At 42.7% G+C, this 26,145-nt stretch overlaps 2 protein-coding genes across 5 annotated transcripts in view; one reads left to right on the top strand and one right to left on the bottom strand.

Moving 5' to 3' along the window:
- The window catches only part of FARS2 (phenylalanyl-tRNA synthetase 2, mitochondrial), a 670,425-nt gene extending 651,926 nt beyond the window's left edge, over nucleotides 1–18,499 (bottom strand). For 2 of the 3 annotated variants that reach the window (XM_077492141.1, XM_077492139.1), the window contains exons 1-2: nucleotides 18,367–18,499; nucleotides 10,946–11,034 (exon numbers count right to left, since the gene is read on the bottom strand). In XM_077492141.1, coding sequence (XP_077348267.1) covers nucleotides 10,946–11,034; nucleotides 18,367–18,389 — 112 coding nt within the window. In that variant the 5' untranslated portion in view covers nucleotides 18,390–18,499. The remainder of the gene's footprint in view (nucleotides 1–10,945; nucleotides 11,035–18,366) is intronic. The other variant, XM_077492140.1, reaches the window with a different exon arrangement.
- A 306-nt stretch (nucleotides 18,500–18,805) lies between these two features.
- The window catches only part of LYRM4 (LYR motif containing 4), a 171,613-nt gene continuing 164,273 nt past the window's right edge, over nucleotides 18,806–26,145 (top strand). The window contains exons 1-2 of one of the 2 annotated variants that reach the window (XM_077492137.1): nucleotides 18,806–18,972; nucleotides 23,392–23,537. In XM_077492137.1, the coding sequence (XP_077348263.1) occupies nucleotides 23,452–23,537 (86 nt within the window). In that variant the 5' untranslated portion in view covers nucleotides 18,806–18,972; nucleotides 23,392–23,451. Of the gene's footprint in view, nucleotides 18,979–23,391; nucleotides 23,538–26,145 lie in introns of both variants that reach the window. The other variant, XM_077492138.1, reaches the window with a different exon arrangement.

The raw sequence follows: 26,145 nt of genomic DNA, 5'->3' as shown, positions 1-26,145 counted from the left end.
GGGGCTGTGGATATCCAGGATCTCACGCTCATATTTGGTGGGCGTGTCCCCTTATTAGACCATATTGGCTCAATATCATATACTGGATCGAGAAAATTCAAGGCAGTAAGATATAGAATGACCCCTGGAAAATACTATTCCACTGTATAGATGAGCCAGTGGGATCATACAGGAAATCAATCACTCCTCATTTATTAAACGCCGCTAAGGCACTTATTCCGAAATTTTGGAAGCAGTGGAAAATCCCATCCCTTAGCCTGTGGCTGACGGAGGAAGACCGGATTTATCAGATGGAAAATAGCATGCTTAAGCTTAGGAATAAAGCTGAATTAGCATCCAAAATATGGTCCTATTGGCTCATCTTCAAGTTCTCACCAATTTATGCAGAAATTATATCCCAAAAAAGAAGCTAGGATTGTGAGCAAGGAATGGTTGTATGTAATACGATGTTCTGTCTCAGCTGGATAACTACCCTACCCTCCCCTCCCCTCCCCTCTCTATTTCTTTTCTCTCTTCTTTAAAACTATGTCCTTTTCTGTTTAACTTCTTTCTTACATAATGGCATATTGTTAGCAGATTACTCCATTGAGACCCTAAGCTCACAAGAAATGCAGCTTGCAGGGGTGGCACCAGCAATATAGATGGGACTGCCACACATGTAAGCATACAGAATACCACATAAGTGAAGAATAGGAGGTATTTAATCGCATATTGGAGTATGTACAGTCTTACATACTTTAAGGAGTAGATATTTGTTGTTTGCGTGATCAGAAATGTTACACATGGAGGACTGATATAATGTTATAAGTTTTTAAGCATTTTATTGGATCGTTGGTCGCATTTTATTGTATTGTACAATGTGCTTTCAATAAAAATTTACTGAACAAAAAAAGAAAAACAATGCTGGCACCAAATAGGAGGACTGGTAAGCTGCAATCTATTAATTTATGCTCTTGTGTTTACAAATGCTTTAAAGTGACTATAAACCCTTCACTTTTTTTTTAATAACAAACATGTTATACTTACTTGCTCTGTGCAATGGTTCTGCACTGAGCTGAGCTGATCCATCTCTTCTCTGGTCCCCTGCTGACCTCCCCCGATGAGTGCCCACCATTGCAAGCCACCTGCTATGGGGGCACCTGTGTGGGCTCACTCCTGAGCCAAAGCGTGACTTAACTTTGCCCCTGCTCCCTCCTCATTGACTGCTGTGATTGGCTCCCACTGCTGTCTCTGAGCCAATGAGGAGGAAGAGAGCCAAAAGAGCTGTTGCTCTCAGGCACAGCACTGGATCAAGATCTGGCTCAGAGGAGGAAGGGAGTACTGCACTCAAAAGGTTTTTTTACCATTAATGCATAGAAGGAAAAAAAGACCTTCAGCGTTTAAAACCACTTGAATGTCACATTTTTGGGCATGTTCCTATGCTAGGCATAACCAGTTGTAAACTATAGCTTCAATATTTATTTATAAAGTATAATGTTTTCCAGTACATAATTTGATTGCACTTAAGAACAGAACTCTATGAACGCGCCACTTCAGGTGGTAAAGCTGACTACAGCGCAAGGTGCGGACTTTGGATCACACTTTGGGAAAGTATTGTTTAATACAAGTTTCCCATACTCTCTTCTCACTTCTCTACTGCGTTATAGATGAGAACTATTGAAAAATAAATTCACTTGAACCTGAAATGGTGAGTGCTACGAACTCCATTCTCCTTCTTGTGATAACTGAACTGTTCTCTAATAGTCACTAGATGAGAGTGCCAGGCAATGAATGTACCGAATACAAATAGCTGCTATTTCATGTTAGAATCATTACGCATCTCAGCAACCTCTGCAAACTCTATATTGCCATTATCTGTGACAATTTCAATCACACTTAAATAATGAATAGCTGTTAAAAAATAAGGAATAATAGGTATACTTAGTGCATCAATAATTAATTTAAAAGACAAAACAGCAAAATGGCAATCATTGATTACAGAATTTATAGCATACAGTACTAATAATTTGCAAGCATCATACACAGTAAGTATTACTGCATTACAAAGTGTGAGACTATAAAATTGTATGACGTTGGCGACTGCAAACTTCACTAAAATATTTTTCCTGTCACTGCAATGCCTTCCCATCTCGTCCAGTCAGAGAATGCCGCCTAAATGGCGGCAGTGCCGAGTGGGTGACCCCCCGGTTACGATGAAGAAGAGCAGCTGCTCATCACTGAACATGGATGACTGCTGCTAATAGCTGCAAATTAACCCCTTTGCCCAAGCTCCACCCAGTCCTTTAAGAGGTTTCAGATGCTGGGAGGTGGGGCGGGGGGTTTATGATCATGTGACCGAGCGCTCTTGGCAAAGACGTGTCTGCAAATTGGTACGCAAATATGAGGCTGCTCAGTGCCAAGGCCCTATATTTGTGTACTGTCGGTGCCTAGGGGTTAAATACTATAATGCAGTGGTCCCCAACCTTTTTGGCACCAAGGCCCGGTTTTGTGGAAGAATATTTTTCCAAGGCCCGGTGGGGGGGGGAGGAATCGCGATGTGGTGCGTTATCGGTTCAATCATCCTGATACCATAATATCGGGACGATTGAAGTGCATTATTTATATTATTACAATATAATACAATGATTATATAGTTCCACTCAATGTAATGTAGAATCAGTGGGAGCCCCAAGCTTGTTTCCCTGCAACTAAACAGTGTTATGGTGTCAGGGTGACTGAAGCACGTTATTTCTATTACATTGGAATATAAAATGAAATAGTTCTACTCACCATAATGCAGAATCAGTGGGATCCCTGAGCTTGTTTTACTGCAACTAGGCGGTCCCATCTTGGGGTGATAGGAGACAGTGACACTCGAAGTGTGTTGCTTATGTCCAGTCTGCTCCGTAATCTTGTTTTGGTTGCTGTCACTGCAGAAAATCCAGCTTCACAAAGATAGGATGTTGGAAATGGCAGCAAGCTTTTCAGCGCTTTTGTGGCAATTGCAGGATATTCTGCCTTGACTTTAATCCAGAACGTATGGAGGTTTGAAGTCGTCTCAAACATACTTTTAAGGCCACCATCATTTGCGATCTCAAGCAGTTGATCCTCTTCTAGCACGGACAGAGTGGATTCACCTGGCTTATTCACAAATGGGTCACGGATCCATTCCTTCCCAATTCGGGGGTCTTTTGAGGATGGGAAATAATGCTCAAATTCATTTGAAAGCTGATAGAGGTGATCATGCACCAGCTGTGTGAAAGAAGGTTCTGGCTCAGTCTCTTTCAAAAGCTCTGATAAGGTTGGAAGCATGTCAAAAATATTATTGTTGACTCGTCGCCCCCATAATTCCAGTTTGGCTTTGAATGCAGCCACTTTATCAGCAGACTTAAACACAGTTCTCATTCTCCCCTGAAGTGACAGATTGAGTTCGTTGAGCAGGTTAAATATGTCACACAAGTAAGCAAGTTTTGTGACCCATTCTGTGACACTGAAATGTGCTGCAAGTGGTGACTGTTTTTCAGAAAGAAATCTCTGGAGCGGCTCTCGTAACTCAAACACTCTGCTCAGTGATCTACCTTTAGAAAGCCATCTCACTTCTGTGTATAAGAGAAGACGAGTGTGCTCTGCATCCATCTCCTCACAGAGCTGTTCGAACAGACGTGAGTTAAGGGCATGTACTTTAATGTGGTTGATTATTTTAATCACAGCCTGCAAAACGTTGTTCAGTTCAGGTGACATTTTTCGGCTAGCCAGCATTTCTCTATGGAGGACACAGTGCGTAGACTCACATTCGGAAGCAACCTCCTTGACCCGAGTGGTAAAACCAGAAAGCCGCCCAGTCATGGCAGCAGCTCCATCCGTGCATACACCAACACAAAACGACCAATTCAGTTTTCCTGACATATACTCATTTAAAGAATTGAACAATTCTGCAGCTGTGGTGTTGGTCGGCAAGAAGAGTGCACATAGCATATCCTCATGGACATCCTCCTGGAAAACATATCGAACAAAAACAAGCATTGTTGCCTTGTTGTCAACATCAGTAGACTCATCGACTTGTATGGCATACCATGGTGACTCCTTAATTCTCTCTATCAGTTGCGTTTCAATATCCTCTGCAATTTCATTTATTCGTCTAGCTACAGTGCTAGCCGAAAGAGGAACATGCGCCACCTTTTCAACCGCAGCCTCTCCTAAAATTTCACGGCAAATGTCCTTTGCAGCAGGCAGGATCAACTGTTCTCCGATTGTAAATGGTTTCTTAGATTTAGCAATACGGTTAGCCACTAAGAATGAGGCTCTCAATGCAGACGCATTTATCGAAGAGGTGGTCTTCAATAATTGCTTCTGTCCTTCGTGTTCACGTTTTTTTCTTTTGAAAAACTCAACCGGCTTGTCTTTTAATGAAGGGTGTTTGGTCTCCATATGGCGAAGCAGTTTTGAAGGTTTCATGGCTTCATTGGATAGCCGCTCACCACATATTATACAAAGCGGGTTTGGAGAATGTGAATCACCTGATGCAATGAACCCATAATTTAAATAGGACTCTTGGTATTTTCTTTTAAATGCAGCTTTCTTTTTGTTTGCAGTCTTAGAACAGTCTTCTGTTGTCTCATCATTGGGTCTTTGCCCCTTTTCAAAAAAGCTCTGCAGTGACATTTGTTTTTTACTCATTTTGGCTAGTTGGCAAAGCCTGCCACCAGATGGGAATTGCCACTGCTGTGGCCTGTCTTCAGATGGGAATTGCCACTGCTGCGGCCTGTCTTCAGATGGGAATTGCCACTGCTGCGGCCTGTCTTCAGATGGGAATTGCCACTGCTGCGGCCTGTCTTCAGATGGGAATTGCCACTGCTTCGGCCTGTCTTCAGATGGGAATTGCCACTGCTGCGGCCTGTCTTCAGATTGGAATTGCCACTGCTGCGGCCTGTCTTCAGATGGGAATTGCCACTGCTGCGGCCTGTCTTCAGATGGGAATTGCCACTGCTGCGGCCTGTCTTCAGATGGGAATTGCCACTGCTGCGGCCTGTCTTCAGATGGGAATTGCCACTGCTGCGGCCTGTCTTCAGATGGGAATTGCCACTGCTGCGGCCTGTCTTCAGATTGGAATTGCCACTGCTGCGGCCTGTCTTCAGATGGGAATTGCCACTGCTGCGGCCTGTCTTCAGATGGGAATTGCCACTGCTGCGGCCTGTCTTCAGATGGGAATTGCCACTGCTGCGGCCTGTCTTCAGATGGGAATTGCCACTGCTGCGGCCTGTCTTCAGATGGGAATTGCCACTGCTGCGGCCTGTCTTCAGATGGGAATTGCCACTGCTGCGGCCTGTCTTCAGATGGGAATTGCCACTGCTGCGGCCTGTCTTCAGATGGGAATTGCCACTGCTGCGGCCTGTCTTCAGATGGGAATTGCCACTGCTGCGGCCTGTCTTCAGATGGGAATTGCCACTGCTGCGGCCTGTCTTCAGATGGGAATTGCCACTGCTGCGGCCTGTCACTGCTGCAGCCTGTCTTCAGATGGGAATTGCCACTGCTGCGCCCTGTCACCAGATGTGGATTGCCACTGCTGTGACCTGTCACCAGATGTGGATTGCCACTGCTGTGACCTGTCACCAGATGTGGATTGCCACTGCTGTGACCTGTCACCAGATGTGGATTGCCACTGCTGCGACCTGTCACCAGATGTGGATTGCCACTTTTCTGCCCCCAGATGTGGATTGTCAATGTCAGCTGCCAGCAGATGTGGATTGTCACTGTCACCTGCCACCAAAGCGTAACAGATTGTCACTAATTGGTTTTATTATAACAGTCCCACTATAAAAGTATTATAACGGTCCCAGTATAAAAAGTATTATTAAAAGTCCCAGTATAAAAGTATTATTAAAAGTATAAAAGTCCCAGTATAAAAGTATTAAAAGGATTATTAAAAGTCCCAGTATAAAAATAGTATTAAACGTCCCAGTATAGAAATAATATTAAATGTCCCAGTATAGAAATAATATTAGATGTCCCATGATAGAAATAATATTAGATGTCCCAGTATAGAAATAATATTAGATGTCCAATGATAGAAATAATATTAAATGTCCCATGATAGAAATAATATTAAATGTCCCAGTATAGAAATAATATTAGATGTCCCGTGATAGAAATAATATTAGATGTCCCATTGCAGAAATAATATTAGATGTCCCATTGCAGAAATAATATTTGATGTCCCATTGCAGAAATAATATTAGATGTCCCATTGCAGAAATAATATTTGATGTCCCATTGCAGAAATAATATTAGATGTCCCATTGCAGAAATAATATTTGATGTCCCATTGCAGAAATAATATTAGATGTCCCATTGCAGAAATAATATTAGATGTCCCATTGCAGAAATAATATTTAATGTCCCGTGATAGAAATAATATTAGATGTCCCGTGATAGAAATAATATTAGATGTCCCATTGCAGAAATAATATTAGATGTCCCATTGCAGAAATAATATTAGATGTCCCATTGCAGAAATAATATTTAATGTCCCATTGCAGAAATAATATTAGATGTCCCATTGCAGAAATATTAGATGTCCCATTGCAGAAATAATATTTAATGTCCCGTGATAGAAATAATATTAGATGTCCCATTGCAGAAATAATTTTAGATGTCCCATTGCAGAAATAATATTTAATGTCCCATTGCAGAAATAATATTTAATGTCCCGTGATAGACATAATATTAGATGTCCCGTGATAGAAATAATATTTGATGTCCCATTGCAGAAATATTAGATGTCCCATTGCAGAAATAATATTTAATGTCCCGTGATAGAAATAATAGATGTCCCGTGATAGAAATAATATTAGATGTCCCATTGCAGAAATAATATTAGATGTCCCATTGCAGAAATAATATTAGATGTCCCATTGCAGAAATAATATTTAATGTCCCATTGCAGAAATAATATTAGATGTCCCATTGCAGAAATATTAGATGTCCCATTGCAGAAATAATATTTAATGTCCCGTGATAGAAATAATATTAGATGTCCCATTGCAGAAATAATTTTAGATGTCCCATTGCAGAAATAATATTTAATGTCCCATTGCAGAAATAATATTTAATGTCCCGTGATAGACATAATATTAGATGTCCCGTGATAGAAATAATATTTGATGTCCCATTGCAGAAATATTAGATGTCCCATTGCAGAAATAATATTTAATGTCCTGTGATAGAAATAATAGATGTCCCGTGATAGAAATAATATTAGATGTCCCATTGCAGAAATAATATTAGATGTCCCATTGCAGAAATAATATTTGATGTCCCATTGCAGAAATAATATTTGATGTCCCATTGCAGAAATAATATTAGATGTCCCATTGCAGAAATAATATTTAATGTCCCGTGATAGAAATAATATTAGATGTCCCATTGCAGAAATAATTTTAGATGTCCCATTGCAGAAATAATATTTAATGTCCCATTGCAGAAATAATTTTTAATGTCCCGTGATAGAAATAATATTAGTTGTCCCATTGCAGAAATAATATTTGATGTCCCATTGCAGAAATAATATTAATTTCCCAATTAATTAAATTTAATTAAATTAATTAAATTAATTAAATTAAATTAATATTAATTATAATAAAATATTAGGAGTGCAGAGTGCAATGTACTTACAGTTCCAGCATGGGAGTGAGGGGAGGAGCCGTTGGAGACTGCGGGAAAGTAAGTTCAGTGAGGGTGGGCGGGGAGAGATGAGGTCACTCTCTCTCTCTCTCTCTCTCTCATTAGCCGCCGCTTCTGTGTAACTGTAGCCAGGACGGGACAGCGGCGCGCCTGTGCGTAGCGCAGAGAGATGAGGTCATCTGCTCTGCTTGTTCGGCCGGCCGCACCGCTGACAGTTTTCTCCGTCAGCGGTGAAGCTGAAGCCTTAGCCGGCCGCGGCCCGGGGGTTGATAATCTCGGACCTGACAGTGTCCTTGGAGCTGCGGCCCACCTAGAGAGGCGGCACGGCCCGGCTTTGGGCCGCGGCCCGGGGGTTGATGACCCCTGCTATAATGATTTAAAGTATTTAGTCACGTATGAGATATGCATACTTACATTGATCCAATCCCCTAATAAAATTATACCTAAATGTCAGCTTAAAACAGAAGGCAAAACATTTTTTGTGTTTGTTTTTTTTTTTTTTTGGGTAGAGTGAAGAGGGATTACAATACCTATTGGGCTATTGCTGTCTGTTCCTCTGTTAGGGACATTGAAAGTGACAGGAAAAAAAAAAAATACCAAATTTTGGGATGACATCAAAACAGTAAAATCTTTCCAGGGGGACTAGTTCTGGTGACACCTAGAGATGGGAAAGCCTGGAAATTTTTTTTTTTTTCAAACCGTTTTTTGTTTTCGCAGAATTCAGATTGAAGAAAAAAAAAAGTGTGGAATGTGTTCATTTATAATTAATATATCTATGACATGGTATTCAAACTATATAACATGAAGACCTTAATGAAATGTTTCTGAGACTTTATGTAAGGTTGTAAGCTAGGTTCACACTATTGTGGGGGAATCGCAGCTGTTCCTGCACCCCAACGACCCGCAGCCAAAACGCTGACAAATTTGTTTATCTGCAACCCTTTAAATGATTCCTATTAAGGTTGTCCACCATCATGTTTCCCTATAGCAGTGATGGCGAACCTTGGCACCCCAGATGTTTTGGAACTACACTTCCCATGATGCTCCACTACACTGTAGAGTGCCTAAGCATCATGGGAAATGTAGTTCCAAAACATCTGGAGTGCCAAGGTTCGCCATCACTGCCCTATAGTCTGATTAGTAAATATTTATTTTTATTTTCCTCCTCTCAGTAAAATGGTGAGACCAACATCTAGAGTTTGGAAACATTTCCACAGTGCAATTTCTGCAGAGAGCAAGGCTGCAAATTGCAAATATTGTGAGCAGAAATTGTCTTTTCCAAATGCTACAAGGATGACAAAACACATCCTTGTATGCCAGAGGTGCCCCAAAGACATCAACAAATATTTTATTGAAGCTCTCATTCCAGAAACACTCTCTGCTGCTTCTGGATCAACACAAATTGTTTCTTCACCAGCCTCCCAAACTACAGCCTCCCAAAATACACAATACCGGCATTTATAGATAAAATGACACCTGAAAATCAGAACATTCATCCAGCTCTTCATAGAGCAATATATGCTTCTTGATCAGCATTGTCAATAATTGAAAATGCATATTGGCAGGAAGCACAAAAAGAAAAAAAAAACACACTGCAGAGGAATGCACAGGAGCACAGTCTGCGTTCTTGTGCAGTTCTGGTGTGAACCGGCCCTCACTCAGAAATATCTACTTCAACATTAATTGCAAGATTAGCAAAAATACTAAATATAAAATGTTTTCTAAGTGTTCAGTACTAGCTGGCAGCTTGTGTTGTGAATGAGAGCAGCTGGAGAGGTTTGTCGTCATTCACAAAAACACAAGCCCACCACAGATAATGGCAGCTACTGTACTACACATGTCTCTCTTAGACAAATGTAGTAGCAGGCTCATGTTGTTGTGGGCTTGTGTTTTTGTTAATGACAATATTCTTCTTCAAAAAGCTATGATACAGTTTACAAAGTAATTGTATTCCCTGTTTAATTTTCTGGCTCATTACTTTTCCCAGTTGTTTCCCAGAAAGACTCTCCCACTGATAAATCCCACTGCTTTCAACTTAAAGAAGTTGATGAAATGGTCAGCTTTGGTATCCATAAAGCAGAATCAGCAGAGAATCTGCAGTGTCATCTGCTAATGTCCTTGCAATGTATATGCATATTTGGCCTGTTGAGGATTTTCTTTCTCAACAAAAGTGGGGTTACATTTTCAAGCCACCTTTTCACAACACAAATGGGAAGAGTTTTGTCAACTCCATCATGGAAATAAATTTCGAAATGATAATTTGCATCTATTCCAAAAGACGGCTTGGCTAGAAGTTTGCTTGGTGTTTATGGGATACCCTTACAAAGAGTTTGTAGCACTGTGTATTATCATGTGGGTTCCAGATCCATCTTCACAATTGCATAGAGCCTAAATAAGGGACCAACTGGGTCTTGAAAGCTGGCTGCCTTAATAACTTAAGTTAGCCAATAACAGGCATCACCTAAACTCTAAGACCCCTTTCACACTGGGGCGTTTTTCAGGCATTTTTTGGGCGCTTTAGCATTAAAAAAAGCGTCTGTAAAGCGCTTGAAAGAAGCTGCAACTGCAATCCCAATGTAAAAGCCCGAGTGCTTTCACACTGAGATCCCTTTCACACTGGGGCATTTTTCAGGCGCTTTAGCTTTAAAAAAAAGCGCCTGTAAAATGCCTGAAAGAAGCCGCAACTGCAATCCCAATGTAAAAGCCCAAGTGCTTTCACACAGAGGCGCTGCGCTGGCAGGGGGCGTAACAAAAAAATCCTGCAAGCAGCTTCTTTGCAGCACTTTTGGAGCGGTGAATACAATGCTCCTAAAGCGCCCCTTCCCATTGAAATCAATGGGAAGCGCCTGTAAAACGCCTGAAAAGCGCTATTGGCAGCAGGGTTTTGTGGGCGCTTTTAACCCTTTATTTGGCCACTAGCAGGGGTTAAAAGCGCCCCAATAACGCTCGAAAAACGCTGGTAAAGCGCTGTTAGTTTAAGCGGCGCTTTACGAGCGTTTTTCGGGCGCTGACATTGTGAAAGGGCTCTTAAAGCACTTGAGCTTTCACATTGGGATTGCAGATGAGGCTTCTTTCAAGCGCTTTACAGGTGCTTTTTTTAACGCTAAAGAACGCTGAAAAACGCCTGAAAAATGCCCCAGTGTGAAAGGGGTCTAACTTTCTGTATTAATCAAGGGATAGAACACAGTACAAGATTCTATTACTGTTAAAAGCAAATACAATTTAAACAGGATGAAAATGCCCCTTAACAGTATATAAATATTTCAATTCAAAATGTTAAGGTTACCTGACTGTCTGCCTTCCCTTCTTGGATGCCACATCCAATGAGACCGATGGATGCTTGTCAGGATACATCTGCTGACTTCCGAACATCTTCTGAAAATATAAGACAAATACCTTAAATCCAAGCATCTCCAAGTAAACTATTTTTCTGAGCGCTGTACAGTGAGAAAGGTCCAAATTGACCGTATTGAAATGATTATTTAAAAGAACTGTCAAGCTCTTTATCTTGTGAAACTGCATGTGCATTGTTCTGTGTGAATGGGGGGCTAAAATGAGTGTTATACAGCTATTTTCTCCCCAGGTCGAATTTTCTTCATGAAGTGAATCAGGAAAAAAATGCATTATGGTTACTGGATGAAGCTGATGATCATAGTAAATATGTAATTATTCATGAGCATCTGATCCATCTAGTGGCCATAACATAGTTCTATTGTGTATGAAGAATGTTCCACAAAGCCTAATAACATTTGATTCTGCCGTGACTCCCACAGAACAAATTTACATGCAGTTTCATAGTGGGGAATAACTCAGTTTTATTTATTTTTTTAAAATATACCCCTTAGATAATAAACAATACAATGAACCACAAAGTTCAAGTACTATACATTTAATTAGAATATTAGTTGCATACATGTTACTGTAAAAGAAGGTTCACCTGTAGAGAAGAGATACATAATATATTTATATGGCTTGCCACAATGACACTGATCACTCTTTCTAAAGCAGGCCTAGAGAATTTTCTTTGTTGGACACACTTGCTGGACTGAGATGCAGTAGTGGGGCCAGAAGAAGTAATCATAGTGCTCACAGGGGACCAGGAACAATCCTTAACGTTTGTTGTATGGAGATGATTTTACAGGCATCATAGCGCCTAAAGACAGTTCAGTGGTGCTGGTGGTGGGACAGGTAAGTATAATATCCCAACACTTTGATGCAATACTCTACTTAAAGCGGACCTTCAGTCATTTTTTTTTTCAACTTTCCATCTATTAAATCTTCTGCCCTTGTTGTTTTAATGTTGGATAGTAAAACATTTTTTTTTTTCTGCCAGGAAATACCTTATACAGCCCACTTCCTGTTTCTTGTCTGGTCATTAGCCTAGGCTTATGACATCATGCACAGCTCTCTCTCTCACTCTTATGAGAGTTTGCCAGGTTTTTGAGTTTTGAGTCATAAGAGGGCCAATGAGGGCTGCAGAGCAAGAGGTGTGCCTCTGTAAATCCAGTAAGTGAACAGGCAGCCGCTTCAGCTGCTCACAGTTAAAATGGATGCAGTCAGACTCAGTGGAGGGAAGATTTATGCAGCATACTTGGCAAGTACACAATCACAGTATATATAAAATAATATGTAAAGTGGTTGCAGGGAAGCTTTAAGCCTCATACACACAATTGGATTTTCGGCAGGGAATTGTGTGATGACAGACTGCCTAAAATCCAACCATACGCTCCATCAGACAATTGTTGTCCAACTTTCTGCCAAACAAATGTTGGATGGCAGGCTAGTAAATTTTGGTAAAGGGGGGAAAACACCGTGCTATGCTAAACCAACACAAAAAAAGTGAAAAAAAGAGCTGCCAACACTTCAAACAAAACAAAGTCCAACGAATATAAAACAACAAATAGTGTAGCGCTGAATTGTATAACGAATCTATGTAAAATTTAGATATATAAACAATCGTATATGCCCCTGTTGAAGACATACTTTGTCGAAACGCGTCGGGTTGCATCTGACACCCCACATTGCTTTTATTCTGTTTTTTGTGATCACATGTCATAACTTTTGTCCATTTTTATGACCTTTTAAATAAAACCTAATGGTTAATTTTTTTTGACCTGCACCATTTGGAGCTTTCTTTTTTCTTTACTATATTTTTGTGAACCCTCTCCTATATTTGGGGCTGGAACCCCAAATGGGCCACATCTGATCCGGACAACCTGAGGAATACTCCGAGAGACGTCCTCCACGGGCTCCCATCGTTTGAAGTCTCCCCAGCATCCGGTTTGACTATCTCCAATCCACCATTTGGTTCCATGTTTGGATCCCAAGCTTTTCTGACTCAACTGTCGTAAGACTGATGAGTCCACCTTCTCTGGTAAGAGTATTCTACCTACCTTTTAGATCACTTCAGACAAGTTGATACATCTGGTTGCACTTGATCAGTGAAACTTCCATTCTTTTTAGAAGAAGATCTACCACAACTTTTGTGCACTAGCTTATCCAAGCGGACTTTCTCTACCGTGTTTCACTTGTTTTTAGTTTTCACGATTGTTTATATATCTATATTTTACATAGATTCGTTATACAATTCAGCGCTACACTATTTGTTGTTTTATAGTAAATTTTGGTGGACAACGCTCTACTGTCATATTTTCCTATCGTGTATACACAAGTCCATCACATGAAAGTCCAAAGTACAAATACGCATACTAAAAATCATTGCTCACCAAACACGACATTAGCAGAAGGTGCCCAAAGAGTGGTGCTCGAGAACTGAAATTTCACGTAGTACGTCACTATGTTCGTGATTGTTGGCTGACAATTGTGTGCCGTTAGTATGCAAGATAAGTTCCTGGCCAACGCCCTTCAGACAAAAGTCTGACGCTTTGTTGGGCAACAATCTGATCCTGTGTACAAGGCTTTAGCATGGCAAAGATGTTTTTATTACAAATTATGTGAGCAGACTGCAGTTCCTCTTTAAGCACCCTCACCCTGATGCACGCAGTGGGCTGGCTCTTTGAAGAAGTTAGGGAAATAATCCTTAATGGTAGGGTTCCATCGATACTAGTATTGGTGCCAATACTGAGTATTTGCACAAGTATCGTGCAAATGCATCCATACCTGAAACCAATACTTTCAGGCTCGGTTCTTTGAGCTGTCAGTGGGTCTCCCTAGTGTTAAAGAAGTCCGTTAATTGGAGCGGTCAACAAAAAAAAGAAAAAGAAAAAAAAAGCAGCCGGCAATGTTTATTAACAACATTACTCAGCCCTGAAACATTAAATAAAAATAAACATTGTTTATTTTTGTATATTTCTGTTTCTTCATCTAAAGATCAAAGGGATGAACAAATGTTCCTCTGTTTAACCCCTTAATTTACTCTAATCAGTCACAATTAACTGGGCAGTGGTGTTTTTTGAGCAGTAAAAAACCCCCAAAACGAGTGGGTTCTGAGAGACGTTTTTCAGCTGTAAAAACGCTCTAATGTTCAAAAATGACAAAAATTTGGAAAACGTTAAAAAACGCTAAAAAATTATATTGCAAAAACGTTGAAAACAGTTGAAAATCTCACTGCAAAGCTACTGACATTTTTATAATGTTAACGTCCAGTGTGCATGAGGCCTAAAGCTGGGTTCACACTATCAGCGGACACGGCTCACAACAGGGGTCCGGTGCATCCCCGTTCCCTGTTTCAGGGAGAAATCAGGCCCGAATTTTAGCCTGAATTCGGACCTGAAACGGAGCCAAAGATTCACAAGATCGTGGTGCAATGTGCTCCGCAGGCCCCCTGGAGCTGCATGAATTGGCTCCAATGAGATCTGGTCACAGTCTCCTGTCATGCGAATTGGATACGGGGAAACCTGCATCAGCGTGAACCCAGCCTCAGGGTAAGCCTGAAGTTCGGCTTTAACAGTGATTGCTTTGAGAATTAGCTTTTCTATGTGTACAAATTATTATTGCATGACACCCAAGATTGCTTGATGGACATACATCTGATTTAAACCTCTAATTGCCATACTACCGTGTTGCAATCATGTGCATTGCACGGCAATCATGAGTTTAAATCAGGTGGTGAGGAGGCAACATATCACCTCCTCACCACCTTTCAAACACACTTGGATTGCTTTTTAGAGGGGTAGCAGTGCCATACTGTACTTGTGAATGAGCCCTTAGTTGCATTTGCCAGAGGCACCCTTAGGGCTCATTCACACGTAAAGTTGGTAAAATCCTGTGGTTGAGTCACGGTTTTACTGCCCTCAATCCCTACCCTCCTTTATCTGCTGAGGCAGCAGCCAAAGATGTACCCATGCCGCAGCAGGAATTAAACCCCCTATTGCTTTTGGTGGGTACTAATGCCTGCCTATAATGTCACATTGACTGGAATGGACGAGTTTGACAGGTGGTACCATCAAGCTGCATTAAATTTGCCTCAGTAACGACACAAAGCATTGCGGTTGTGGCATGTGTACAGCCCCTTGGACTGTATGTTAGGTTTTAGGTGGGCAGTAGTTCAATGATAAGTTCACCTTTTGTAACATGTTACTGTTGCACCATCCCATGCATCCCCCACACCCCCGTTGTAACAGCAAGCAGTGGACCTTCTCCCCACGACAATTTAACAAAAATCCTGCTGTCCAGGATTCCGCCCAGATGGCTACATCATTCATTCATAGAGTTCTGTTAATATGAGAACTACAAGTCCTGACAGCCTTTGCATCCATCAGCTTGTAGTTCTCAATGAATTACCAGGGCACTGTTGAGCCCTCTAGGTACTGATGCTTCCTCTCAGTGTGTAACTATTTGCTTGTATGAGGAGAAAATTGAGTACTGTCCGTGATACTTTTTTTATTTGCACTAACATACAATTTTTCAGGACAAGCTTTCGAGGTATGTCCCCTTCTTCAAGGTCCAAGCAGTACTGATTTACAAATTTTTGAGTTAGTGAGATAAGGCAGAGGGAGAGCTATGGAATGGAGGGGGGGGGGGGGGGTGCTAGTCACAGAGGGGGTTGTAAAACTTTAGTATAATGGGTAAGGAAACCTATATCTAAATTCAGGCCATTATTTTTTGACAGCTTATTACACAGACAGCCTGCAGGAGTGCTGCATAACACCCCACCAATTACAAGTGCAATGCTTTGCAGGCTCCTAGTAAAAATATATTAAATGCACATACTTTTACCTGCAAAAAAGATGTGCATTTTTTTTTTTTTTTACAAAGCTGAACTTATCCTTTAGGCTGCTTTCACACTGGGGCGGGAGCGGCGTCGGCGGTAAAGCGTCGTTTTAGCGGCGGTCTGCGGGCGCTAGCGGGGTGGTTTTAACCCCCGCTAGCGGCCGAAAAAGGGTTAAACCCGCCCTCAAAACGCCGCTGCAGCGGCGCTTTGCCGGCGGTATTGCCGCGGTGTCCCATTGATTTCAATGGGCAGGAGCGGTATAGGAGCGGTGAATACACCGCTCTTTCACCGCTCCAAAGATGCGGCTAGCAGGACTTTTTTCACCGTCCTGCCAGCGCATCGCTCCAGTGTGAAAGCCCTCCGGCTTTCACACTGGAGGGAAAGGGGCTGGTTTTTTTCAGGCGCTATTTTTAGCGCTGTAACGCCTGAATACCGCCCCAGTGTGAAAGCAGCCTTAGGCTGGGTTCACACTTATGCGAATTTCCCCAGCATCCAATTCACATGACAGGAGAGTGTGACCGGCTCTCAATGGAGCCACTTCACACATTTCCGAGGTGGCTCCAGAGTGCCCAACAGAAACCACCTGTGTGTCTTTGGCTCCGTTTAAGGGCTGAATTCAGTAAAAATGTCAGACCTAATTCAGACCTGAACCAGTGAACGGGGACACATCAGACCCCCTGTTGTGCCTGCGCTGCACACAGTGTGAACCAAGCCTCAAGGTATGGTTGCCACCTCATCCCTTTAGGCCCCATTCACACCTATGTGAATTAGATGTGGGTTTCCTTGCATCCAATTCACATAGAGCAGGAGAATGTGACTGGCTCCCTATGGAGCCGGTTCACATATCTCCATTGCACTGCACAAAAACGCTGTGCATCTTTGGCTCCATTTCAGCGCCGAATGCAGGCACAGAATAGGCCCTGAAATGGGGAACAGGGACGCACAGCGCTCCCGTGCGATCCGCAGCAGGTTATAGTGTGAATCCAGCCTTAAACCCGAACACATATTAATACAATTGGGTTAGCTCAGTGTTTCTCAAATCCAGTCCTCAGGCCCCCCCAACAGGTCATGTTTTCAGGTTTTCCATTATTTTTCACAGGTGATTTGATCAGTTTCACTGCCTTAGCAATTACCACAGCCGTTTCATCTGAGGGAAATCCTGAAAACATGACCTGTTGGGGGGGCCTGAGGACTGGATTTGAGAAACACTGGGTTAGCTTTAGGCTCACATTGTGCAGGTGACACAGTACACCGACTGTAATTACTGCAGCTGCCTGCAGTATAGGATCAGCAGAACACCAGTAATTGGGGTAGCTTTAGGTGCACACAGTGCAGATGGCACAATACACCGACTGTAATTGCTACAGCTGCCTGCGGATAGGATCAGCAGCACACCAACTATTGGGGTAGCTTTATGTGCACACTGTGCAGATGACACTATACACTGACTGTAATTGCTGCAGCTGCCTGCGGTATAGGATCTGAAGAACACTAGCAATTGGGATTGCTTTAGGCACACACAATTGGGATAGCTTTATGTGCACACTGTGCAGATGACACAATACACGACTGTAATTACTGCAGCTGCCTGCCTGTGGTATAGGATCAGAAGAACACCAGCAATTGGGGTAGCTTTAAATGCACACTGTGCAGATGACACAATACACCAACTGTAATTACTGCAGCTGCCTGTTATAGGATCAACAGAACACCAACAATTGGGGTAGCTTTAGGTGCACGCTGTGCAGATGGCACAATACACTGACTGTAATTACTGCAGCTGCCTGTGGTATAGGATCAGAAGAACACATTAATTACACCAGTTCTGTGGCTGAATAAGGTGGTAATTAAACTCACTTGGTGCCTTATCTGCAGTTAATTAGCCTCAGAACCTGTGTAATTCAAAGGCACAAGGTGTCTACCTCAAGGCCTCGTTCACACGAGTGTACTACAGCATACACTCATGTGACGGCTGTGCTTGGACACACACGTGTTCCATGCATGCCATCCTATTCATGTCAACTGGGACACAGTACCTGCACAGAACACCTGCGCAGGTAAACACGGCCCTCACAGGTGTAGGACGCAGAACGCCCGCATTAACCAGGAACGGCTCAGCTGCCTGTTTTTAGTCAGCACTAAGGATGAGCTCAGGGGTGTTCGCACACTCCATGTGCAGAGCCCGCCAGGAAGTCGGGGCAGCACTGCGCTAATCACAGTCAGTGAGACATTGCCCCAATGCGCAGCTGCAGAGATCGGGCAATGTCTCACTGCCTTTGATTAGCGCAGCGCCGACTTCCTGGTGGGCTCTGCACGTGGACCATGCGAACACGCCTGAGCTCATCCCTAGTAAGCACCCATGTGAAAGGGGGCTTGAACCACAGTGGGATTTTTACTTTCCCTGAAGATAGGTTGGAATAAGCCCAGCAGCCTATAAAACAAATTAGTATGATGGGATCCTATGTGATGTTTCCCTAGTAGAAGGCAGACACATTTCCTCATTAGTAGATGGTGACAGGAGGCTGCACACTCACGGGAGATATGAAGTAAGGCTCATGACTGCTGTGTGAATGAACCTTCCTCGTGCCCTTTCCTCTGATCACTTCACGTGCATGTCAGCCAGCTACGGGAACCCGGAAGGGACACACACACATAAAAACACTGTATCGTCTATAACTTTACTCCGTAAGGCACACTTTCATATATAAAACGACATATTTTTTTATGTCCATTACATTTCAGGGATATTTTAACAATTTTAATGTCAAAAAAATCATTGGAGCTATGAAACACCCTTTGACTACTAGAGGCCGAACATTGTGCAAAGACATCCCGTAGCTGTCTTCTCTATGACTTCTCATAAACGCTAAGGTAAAAGCCATTTTGTCGAAGCATATTGCAATGATAACTATGGGAGATATTTGAGACATGAAAAGACGGAAGTCTTTTCCACAATTTTAGTCTAGTGTTCAGAAAGGCTTTGACGTCCTTGTCTGGTTGTTGATAGTCTCCGTGTTTGGCCTCGAAGGGATTCCGTAGTTGGGTGACCTCGGCGAGCCTTGTGATTGGTGCGGGTGTCCGGCGAGGAGTGAGCGTGTGGGGTGTGCAGACAGTTCACCTGATCTGATCCTGGAGCTGGGGTTAGTGTGAGTGATCGGGGGACACATGCTGCTCTTCATATCCCCCCCTAGTGTATGGGGGGAATCGCTAAATATCTGCAGACTTTATCTACTAGAATAACCAACAGAGTTTATAGTCAGGTGTTGGAACCCATGACTAGTAGAAAATATAAATTTTGCACCGTGTGTGTTTTTATATATTATATATATATATATATATATATATATATATATATATATATAATGTATGTGTGTATATATATCTATACACACACACACACACACACACACTTAAATACAGCAAAAAGAGTCTTTTCGCCAGTAGAGACAAGCTTGAGCGACCTCTGATTATTATAATAATAATAATACAGGATTTATATAGCGCCAACAGTTTACGCAGAGCTTTACAATATAAAAAGGAGACAATACAATAAAATACAAGAGGATTAAGAGAGCCCTGCTCAGAAGAGCTTACAATCTAATACTCACCCCTAGCCAAACTCTGCCATTCCCACCCTGCAGATCACATAAAGAGACTGGCTCATTGGACTAGAAAAGGGGCACAAAATGACCTTGGAGGATGCACAAACTCATTTTTATCACTGTTTTAGGCCTCGTGCTCTCGGACATAAAATGTGCTTGGATCCCTAAATCGTAAGGAAACTTACTAAAACTGGAGCAGTTGTACATAGTAACTAGGGATGAGCTCAGGGGGTTCAGACATGAACCTGCTTGAGCTATCCTGCCAGGAAGCTGTTAAAATCCATCAGCCAATCATAGGCAGTGCATGTATTCCCCACTCTGCAGCTACAGGTAAACGAGGGGTGTGTACACGTGAGGCTCTTGGCGGGGGGTCAGGCAATGTCTCCACTGCCTGTGATTTGCTGTTGGCTTTTAACAGCTTCCTGGTGGGATAAGCTCAGGCAGGTTTTTACTCAAATAATCAATGCTCCAGAGCTCATAACTAATAGTAACCAATCGGCTTCTAAATACAGCTTCAGGGTCCTTTTACATCAGTTCCATCATAAAAGCTGTAAAAAATAATAATAATTGAAGTGGAACTAAACCCTCCTATTCAGCCATGGAAGCTGCCATCTCAAATTTTGTGCCTTGGTGCTGGTCTGATAGTTTGGTGGAGCACAAAAGCAAATGTGACAGCAAGAAATGTAGCTGCCTTATGAAACCATTAAATAGATGGGTTTAGTTCTGCTTTGAGCCTGTATAGTACAGTAAGCATTGTACTGTATGTGGGGGGGAGGATTAAAGTAAGTTGCTGTACTTAAGTAGGATCATAATATATTTTTATTTTTTTAATAGTAGGTACTTCAGCAGTCTCAAAGACATATATGGTATTTTAAAGTCAATGTAATAGATAGTTCTGTTGAAAGAGTAAAGTTATTGTCAAGGTCCCCTTTTTAAAAAAAACTGTGATATGGACTAACTGTGACCATATACTTTATTTTCTAGGAAAACCTACCCTGGCACATTTAAAGTGGTTGTAAACCCTTACAAACCACTTTGACCCACAGGTAAGCCTAGATTAAGGCTTACCTGTAGGTCCAAGAAATATCTCCTAAACCTATACGGTTTAGGAGATATTTGCCCGAAGACAGGCACCGCTGTCTACGGCGCAGGCGCACTATTCCCAATAACGGAGCTGCCGCGCGTGTTGGCTCCCGTGTGCATGCGCGGGAGTGACGTCATCGCGGCTCCGCCGAATGACAGCAGCGGAGCTGCGAGACCCCACCGAAAAGATGGATGCGCCTGGACTACAGGGGACAGCGGTGACATCGCTGGCTCCTGTGTCAGGTAAGTGACACATAATGGGCCTTTATGCGATGCATAGTAGTCCATTATGCTTTGCCTTTGCAGGGAATGAAAGAGGAAGTAAACCCATCAGGGTTTACTTCCTCTTTAAGTACTGCTGTCCACATCATAAATGTGGCTCAGGCTTCACTTGTCATAAGTCTCCAAAGCAAGCAACACTCCAGTCCTTCTAATGAATGCAGGGAAAATGTTCAAGGAGGTGAAAGGATGCCATATGATGTGTTTTAAAAGAGAAGTATGGGTTTGGGGTTCCCCCCCCCCATCATACTTGACTAGGTGGATACAGCATCGGTCCAATGCTGCATCTGTCCCGCGGCACCTCTACACTGAGAGCCAAACAAACGAACACCACCGATGGCTCGGTTCTCACAGCTCCATGAGCAGAGAGCTGCTGACTGTCAATCAGCATCTCTCCGCTCTGTTCCAATGGGGCGCTGAGCTGTGGAGGGGCAGGGAGCGTCCATCTCAGGCTCTTAGCGGCTTGCTGAGATGGGTGTCAGTCCAGGCACCTGGTGGATCCAGACTCCCATTGTCGGGATGATGAGGTGCCTGGACTGATTCCTGTGATGTCAGCGGAGAGTGGACTTAAAAAAAAAAACAGGTGAAAATGAAACTGGTCAAAATGAGCTTAGGCTGGACTTCTCCTTTAAGTGACACTAAACAATATCTTTAGTCTTCAAAATGAATCCATCCACATCCACTACTTGATGGAGCTGTAATCTCTTTTTCATGATATTGTTTGTTACTGTGTTTTTCTGCCTCCTTATAATATCCTTATTAGAGCATGCCGGAGATCCCCAACTTCCCCTTTTCCCTCCTCACTTCCATTTGTTTGGAATGAGCAGTACACGTTCGCTGTGGTCACGTGCACTGCTCTATGCTCACTACATATCTCACAGTCCATAGATCATCTGAGCAGTGAACAAAAGAGGGTGGCTAAATAACTACATACAGTGGGACCTTGGAAAATTAATGTAGCTACCCTCTAACAGGAAACTGAATAATAATAATAAAAAATAAAAAAAAAGAGAATTTGGAGATTTGTAGAAGAATGCAAACAATCGAAGGTACTTTTCAAAAGCGTTTGTTATGCGTAAAAAATGGATCCTGTTCCTTTAAAGCATGTTATACAGCACAGTGCTTGTGCTCTTTAGTTTGGCCCTTTCTATCACCTAAAATACTTCGCTGACCCTGCCTTGTTCTGCCCTCCCCCTTGTAAACTGACCTTAGTTTATCACGGCTGCTGAGCCCTGACACCGTAGTCAGTTTATGTGCCTCCGTCATCCGCAGCTCTCCTCTGTCCCCCCCCCCCCCCCCCGCCTGTCAGCTAGTGAGAGTGCCTGCCCCTCCCCTCCTACTGCTGAAATTACTTAACATTTTTCATATAATCCTTGATGGTTAATAATGATAGGTGCCCAGTGTCTGTGTTTTATAAAAAAAAATAAAATGCAGTTGTATACCTGATTTCAGAGGGGCACTCGCGTGACCAGCCACCTCTCCTTCTGACTGACATCAGTGGGGGATTCTCAGCCCCTCCCACTGTAACTGTCAGATCAAGAGAGAGGCAAGATGGCCGGACACATGAGTGCCGAACGGCGCTCTGAAATCAGGTATAGAACGGCATTTTTTTTTTTTTTTTTTTTTTATAAAACACAGACACTGGGGCATCTAACATTTATTAACCACAGAGGATTATATGAAGATATAGTGGCTAAACAACTACTTTAAGAATGCATACTTAAATAGAATTTTCTTTTTTAAACTAGAGTTTAGTGTCACTTTAGGGTAATGTGCCTTAAACTTGCCAAGAATGACAAATATTTTTGGGGATTTGTCGCAGTGATGACAGGGGAGTCCCCCCCCCGGTCACCCCTGTTCATTTGGTAAGTGCCCTGACACATTGTTTGTGTAGGCTGATGGCTCTTTGCACATGTAGTTCTGTGTGGTGCACCTACGCCAATAGGATGTGATGTAGGCGGTCACTGTAATTTAGAGGACACCATAAAGAAGAGCTTGGAACACTGTGGAATACAAGTTTACACCTTAAAAAAAACTTGAGCTGGTCAGTAAAGGCTATTACTTAGGCCCCTTTCACACTGGGGCGGTGGGTGCATCGGCCGTAAAGTGCCAATATTTTTAGCTGTGCTATTTGGCCGCTAGCAGGCCGAGAAAGGGTTAAAACCACCGCAAAGCGATGCTGCAGCAGCACTATGCCAGCACTATAGCCATGCTGCCCCATTGATTTCAATGGGCAGGAGCGGTTTACGAGCAGTGTATAGACCGCTCCTTCACAGTTCCACAGATGCTGCTTGCAGGAGTTTTTTTTTTTTTAACGTCTTTCAAGTGCACCGCTCCAGTGTGAAAGCACTCAGACTTTCGCACAGGAGAGACAGGAGAGGCTCTTTACATGTGCTATGCAGGCACTATTTTTTAGCAATGTAACGCCTCAGTGTGAAAGAGGTCTTAAACAGTCTGCTGTGATTGATGGCTAACATAGTACAACATTGTTAATGCAAACATTTATTCTACTTCCAAGTGCATTATTACTGTTTTAGTTCATTTTGTCAGTGGCAAAAAATTGCTTCCTTAAATATTTTCTTTGTATTTGTGCAGGAAAGCGTGACCGATACTATATACTCATATTTTAACAAAGCACTCAAAGGTTTTCTGAAAATGGCATCTTCAAGTCGGACTCAGGTGTTAAATCTGTACAAAATAATGTTAAGAGAAAGCCAGAAGTTCAGTTCCTACAACTACAGGTAAGTTAGGCAGAATATATTTTACAGCTCTTGATGGCATATGGTTATTATTATTATTATTATTATTATTATTATTATTATAATACATGATTTATATATTTCAGTTACACTTATAGCACCGTCAATTTACACAGCGCTTTACATATACATTGTACATTCACATCAGTCCCTACCATCAAAGAGCTTACAGCCTAATGTCCCTAACTCGCATTCATACATATACTAGGGCCTATTTAGACAGGAACCAATTAACTTACCAGCATGTCTTTAGAGTGTGGGAGGAAACCGGAGTACCCGGAGGAAACCCACGCATGCACAGGGAGAACATGCAAACTCCAGGCATATAGTGTCGTGGTCAGGATTTGGGCCTAACTGCCAATTTTGCTGGACAGCTTGGTCTGGTAAAGGAAGTTGGGGCAAAAAAAAGACTAGATTACAGGTGAAAGTACAGTTGTGTTCAAAAGTTTGCATAGCCTTGGAAAATTGCTGTGCACGTTATAGCCGAAAGACGTCTACAGTGCGGGCTCACGTTGCCAGGAGGGCATTCATGGACATCCTCCAGCGATCACGCTTCCCACATGCCCCCTGCAACATGCATCGACATGGATCTGATCACAGCAGCTCTTTACCATGTGACCAGCGGTGTCCAGTCACAGCTGATCATAGTGTAAACAGTATTTGCCGGTTATCGGCAGTCCTCTCCTCACTTTGACAACGTGTGAGGGGAGGAGAGCCAAAAAAATGGCAAATCTACACAGGGGTCATCAACACTGAAAATCAGGGAAATGATCATCAGTGGCCTGATGATCAGTGCAGCCCCAACAGCGCCCACAAGTGCTGCCTTTCAGTGGCCATCGGTGATGCCCGTCAGTGCAGCCTCGTCGGCACACATCAATGAAGGAGAAAAATGACTTACTCTGAAAATTCTATAACAGAAACTAAATAAACTTTTTTTATTTTTCTAAATTTTCTGTCTTTTTGTTTAGCATAAAATATAAAACACAGTGGTGATTAAATGCCATCAAAAGAAAGCTCTATCAGTCTCAAAAAAATTATAACAATTTTGTTTCGGTACAGTGTTGCATGATCGCACAATTGCCATTTAAAGTGTGACAGCACTGAAATCTGAAAATTGTCCCGGACAGAAATGGGGTGAAAGTGCAAAGTAGACAAGAGGTTAAAGAAAACCTGAGTAGGCAGGCAAAACACAGTTCTTTTATTTCTTATGGGATTCATATTCAACTGTAGGTCATAACAGAATAGCACAATCATAAAACAAAATATTGCAACAGGTATACAAAAAAAGTCTGCATACCCTTAGTTCTTAAAGGGATTGTAAAGTGAATTTTTTATTTTTTTTTAAATAACAAACATGTTATACATACCTCCACTGTGCAGATCATTTTGCCCCGAACATGCTCTTCTGGGGTCCCTCGGCGGCTGTCTCGGCTTCCTCCCGCAGGTGCTTCTCACGTTCATGCGAGCTCCCTCGCATGGTGAGAAGCATCTGCGGGCGCGCTCCCGTGATAAAGCCAGCGGCTATAGCCGCTCGCTGTATCACACAGCCCCGCCCCCCGTCGGTGAATGATTGAATGAAATACTTATATAGCGCACAATGCGAACTGAATCGCCTCTAGGCGCTGCCAATGGCTGCGCTGCATTCCATCCATCCACTCCAGCCAATTAGCGGCCAGGCTGAACGGTGGAAAGGACGTCGGGGGACGAGCGCGGGACTTTTGAGGGGTGAGGTAAGTAAAACGAGGGGGGGCTGGGGGCGCAGACACTGTCAGATGTTTTTTCACCTTAATGCATAGAATGCATTAAGGTGAAAAAACATTTACCTTTACAACCCCTTTAATACTGTGTGTTGTCCCCTTTAGCATCAATGACAGCATGCAGTAATAGTTGTTTGAGACCCCAAATTCTTGCAGGTGGTATAGCTGCCTATTCGTCTTGGCAAAATGCCCCCTGGTCATGCAAAGGCTTTGGTCGTCTTGCATGAACTGCATGTTTGAGACCTCCCCAAAGCTTGATATTAAGGTCAGGAGATTGTGATGGCCACTCCAGAACCTTCACCTTTTTCATGCTGTAACCGCTAGAGGAGCAGCTTGGCCTTGTGCTTAGGGTTATTGTCGTGCTGGAAAGTCCATGTGCAGCTTTCATGCAGAAAAATGCAAATTGTCTGCCAGTATTTTGTGGATAACATGCTGCATTCATCTTGCCATCAATTTTCACAAGATTCCTTGTGCCTTTAGAGTTCACACACACCCAAAACAGCAGAGAGCCATCCACATGCTTCACAGTGGGGATGATACTCTTGTCGCTATAGGCCTTGTTGAATTTTCTCAAAACATGCGCTTATGATTGCTCCATGTTACAGTGTGCCGGAAGCTGTAAGGTGTGTAAAGGTGTTGGCACATTATATCCGGGCTTTCCTGTGCCATTGTTGCAGTAAAGGCTTCTTTCTGGCAACTCGCCCATGCAGCTCATTTTTGTTTAAGTATCATCGTATTGTGCTCCTTAAAACAACCACACCATCTTTTTCTAGAACAGCCTGTATTTCTCCAGCGGTTACCTGTGGGAATTTTTTTGTATTCCAAACAATTCT

This window comes from Lithobates pipiens, unplaced genomic scaffold (genome assembly GCF_037356315.1).
Source record: "Lithobates pipiens isolate NorthernLeopardFrog02 unplaced genomic scaffold, aLitPip1_a1.2 Scaffold_19, whole genome shotgun sequence".
Lineage (NCBI taxonomy): Eukaryota > Metazoa > Chordata > Amphibia > Anura > Ranidae > Lithobates > Lithobates pipiens.
This window is presented reverse-complemented; position numbering and strand designations above follow the sequence as displayed.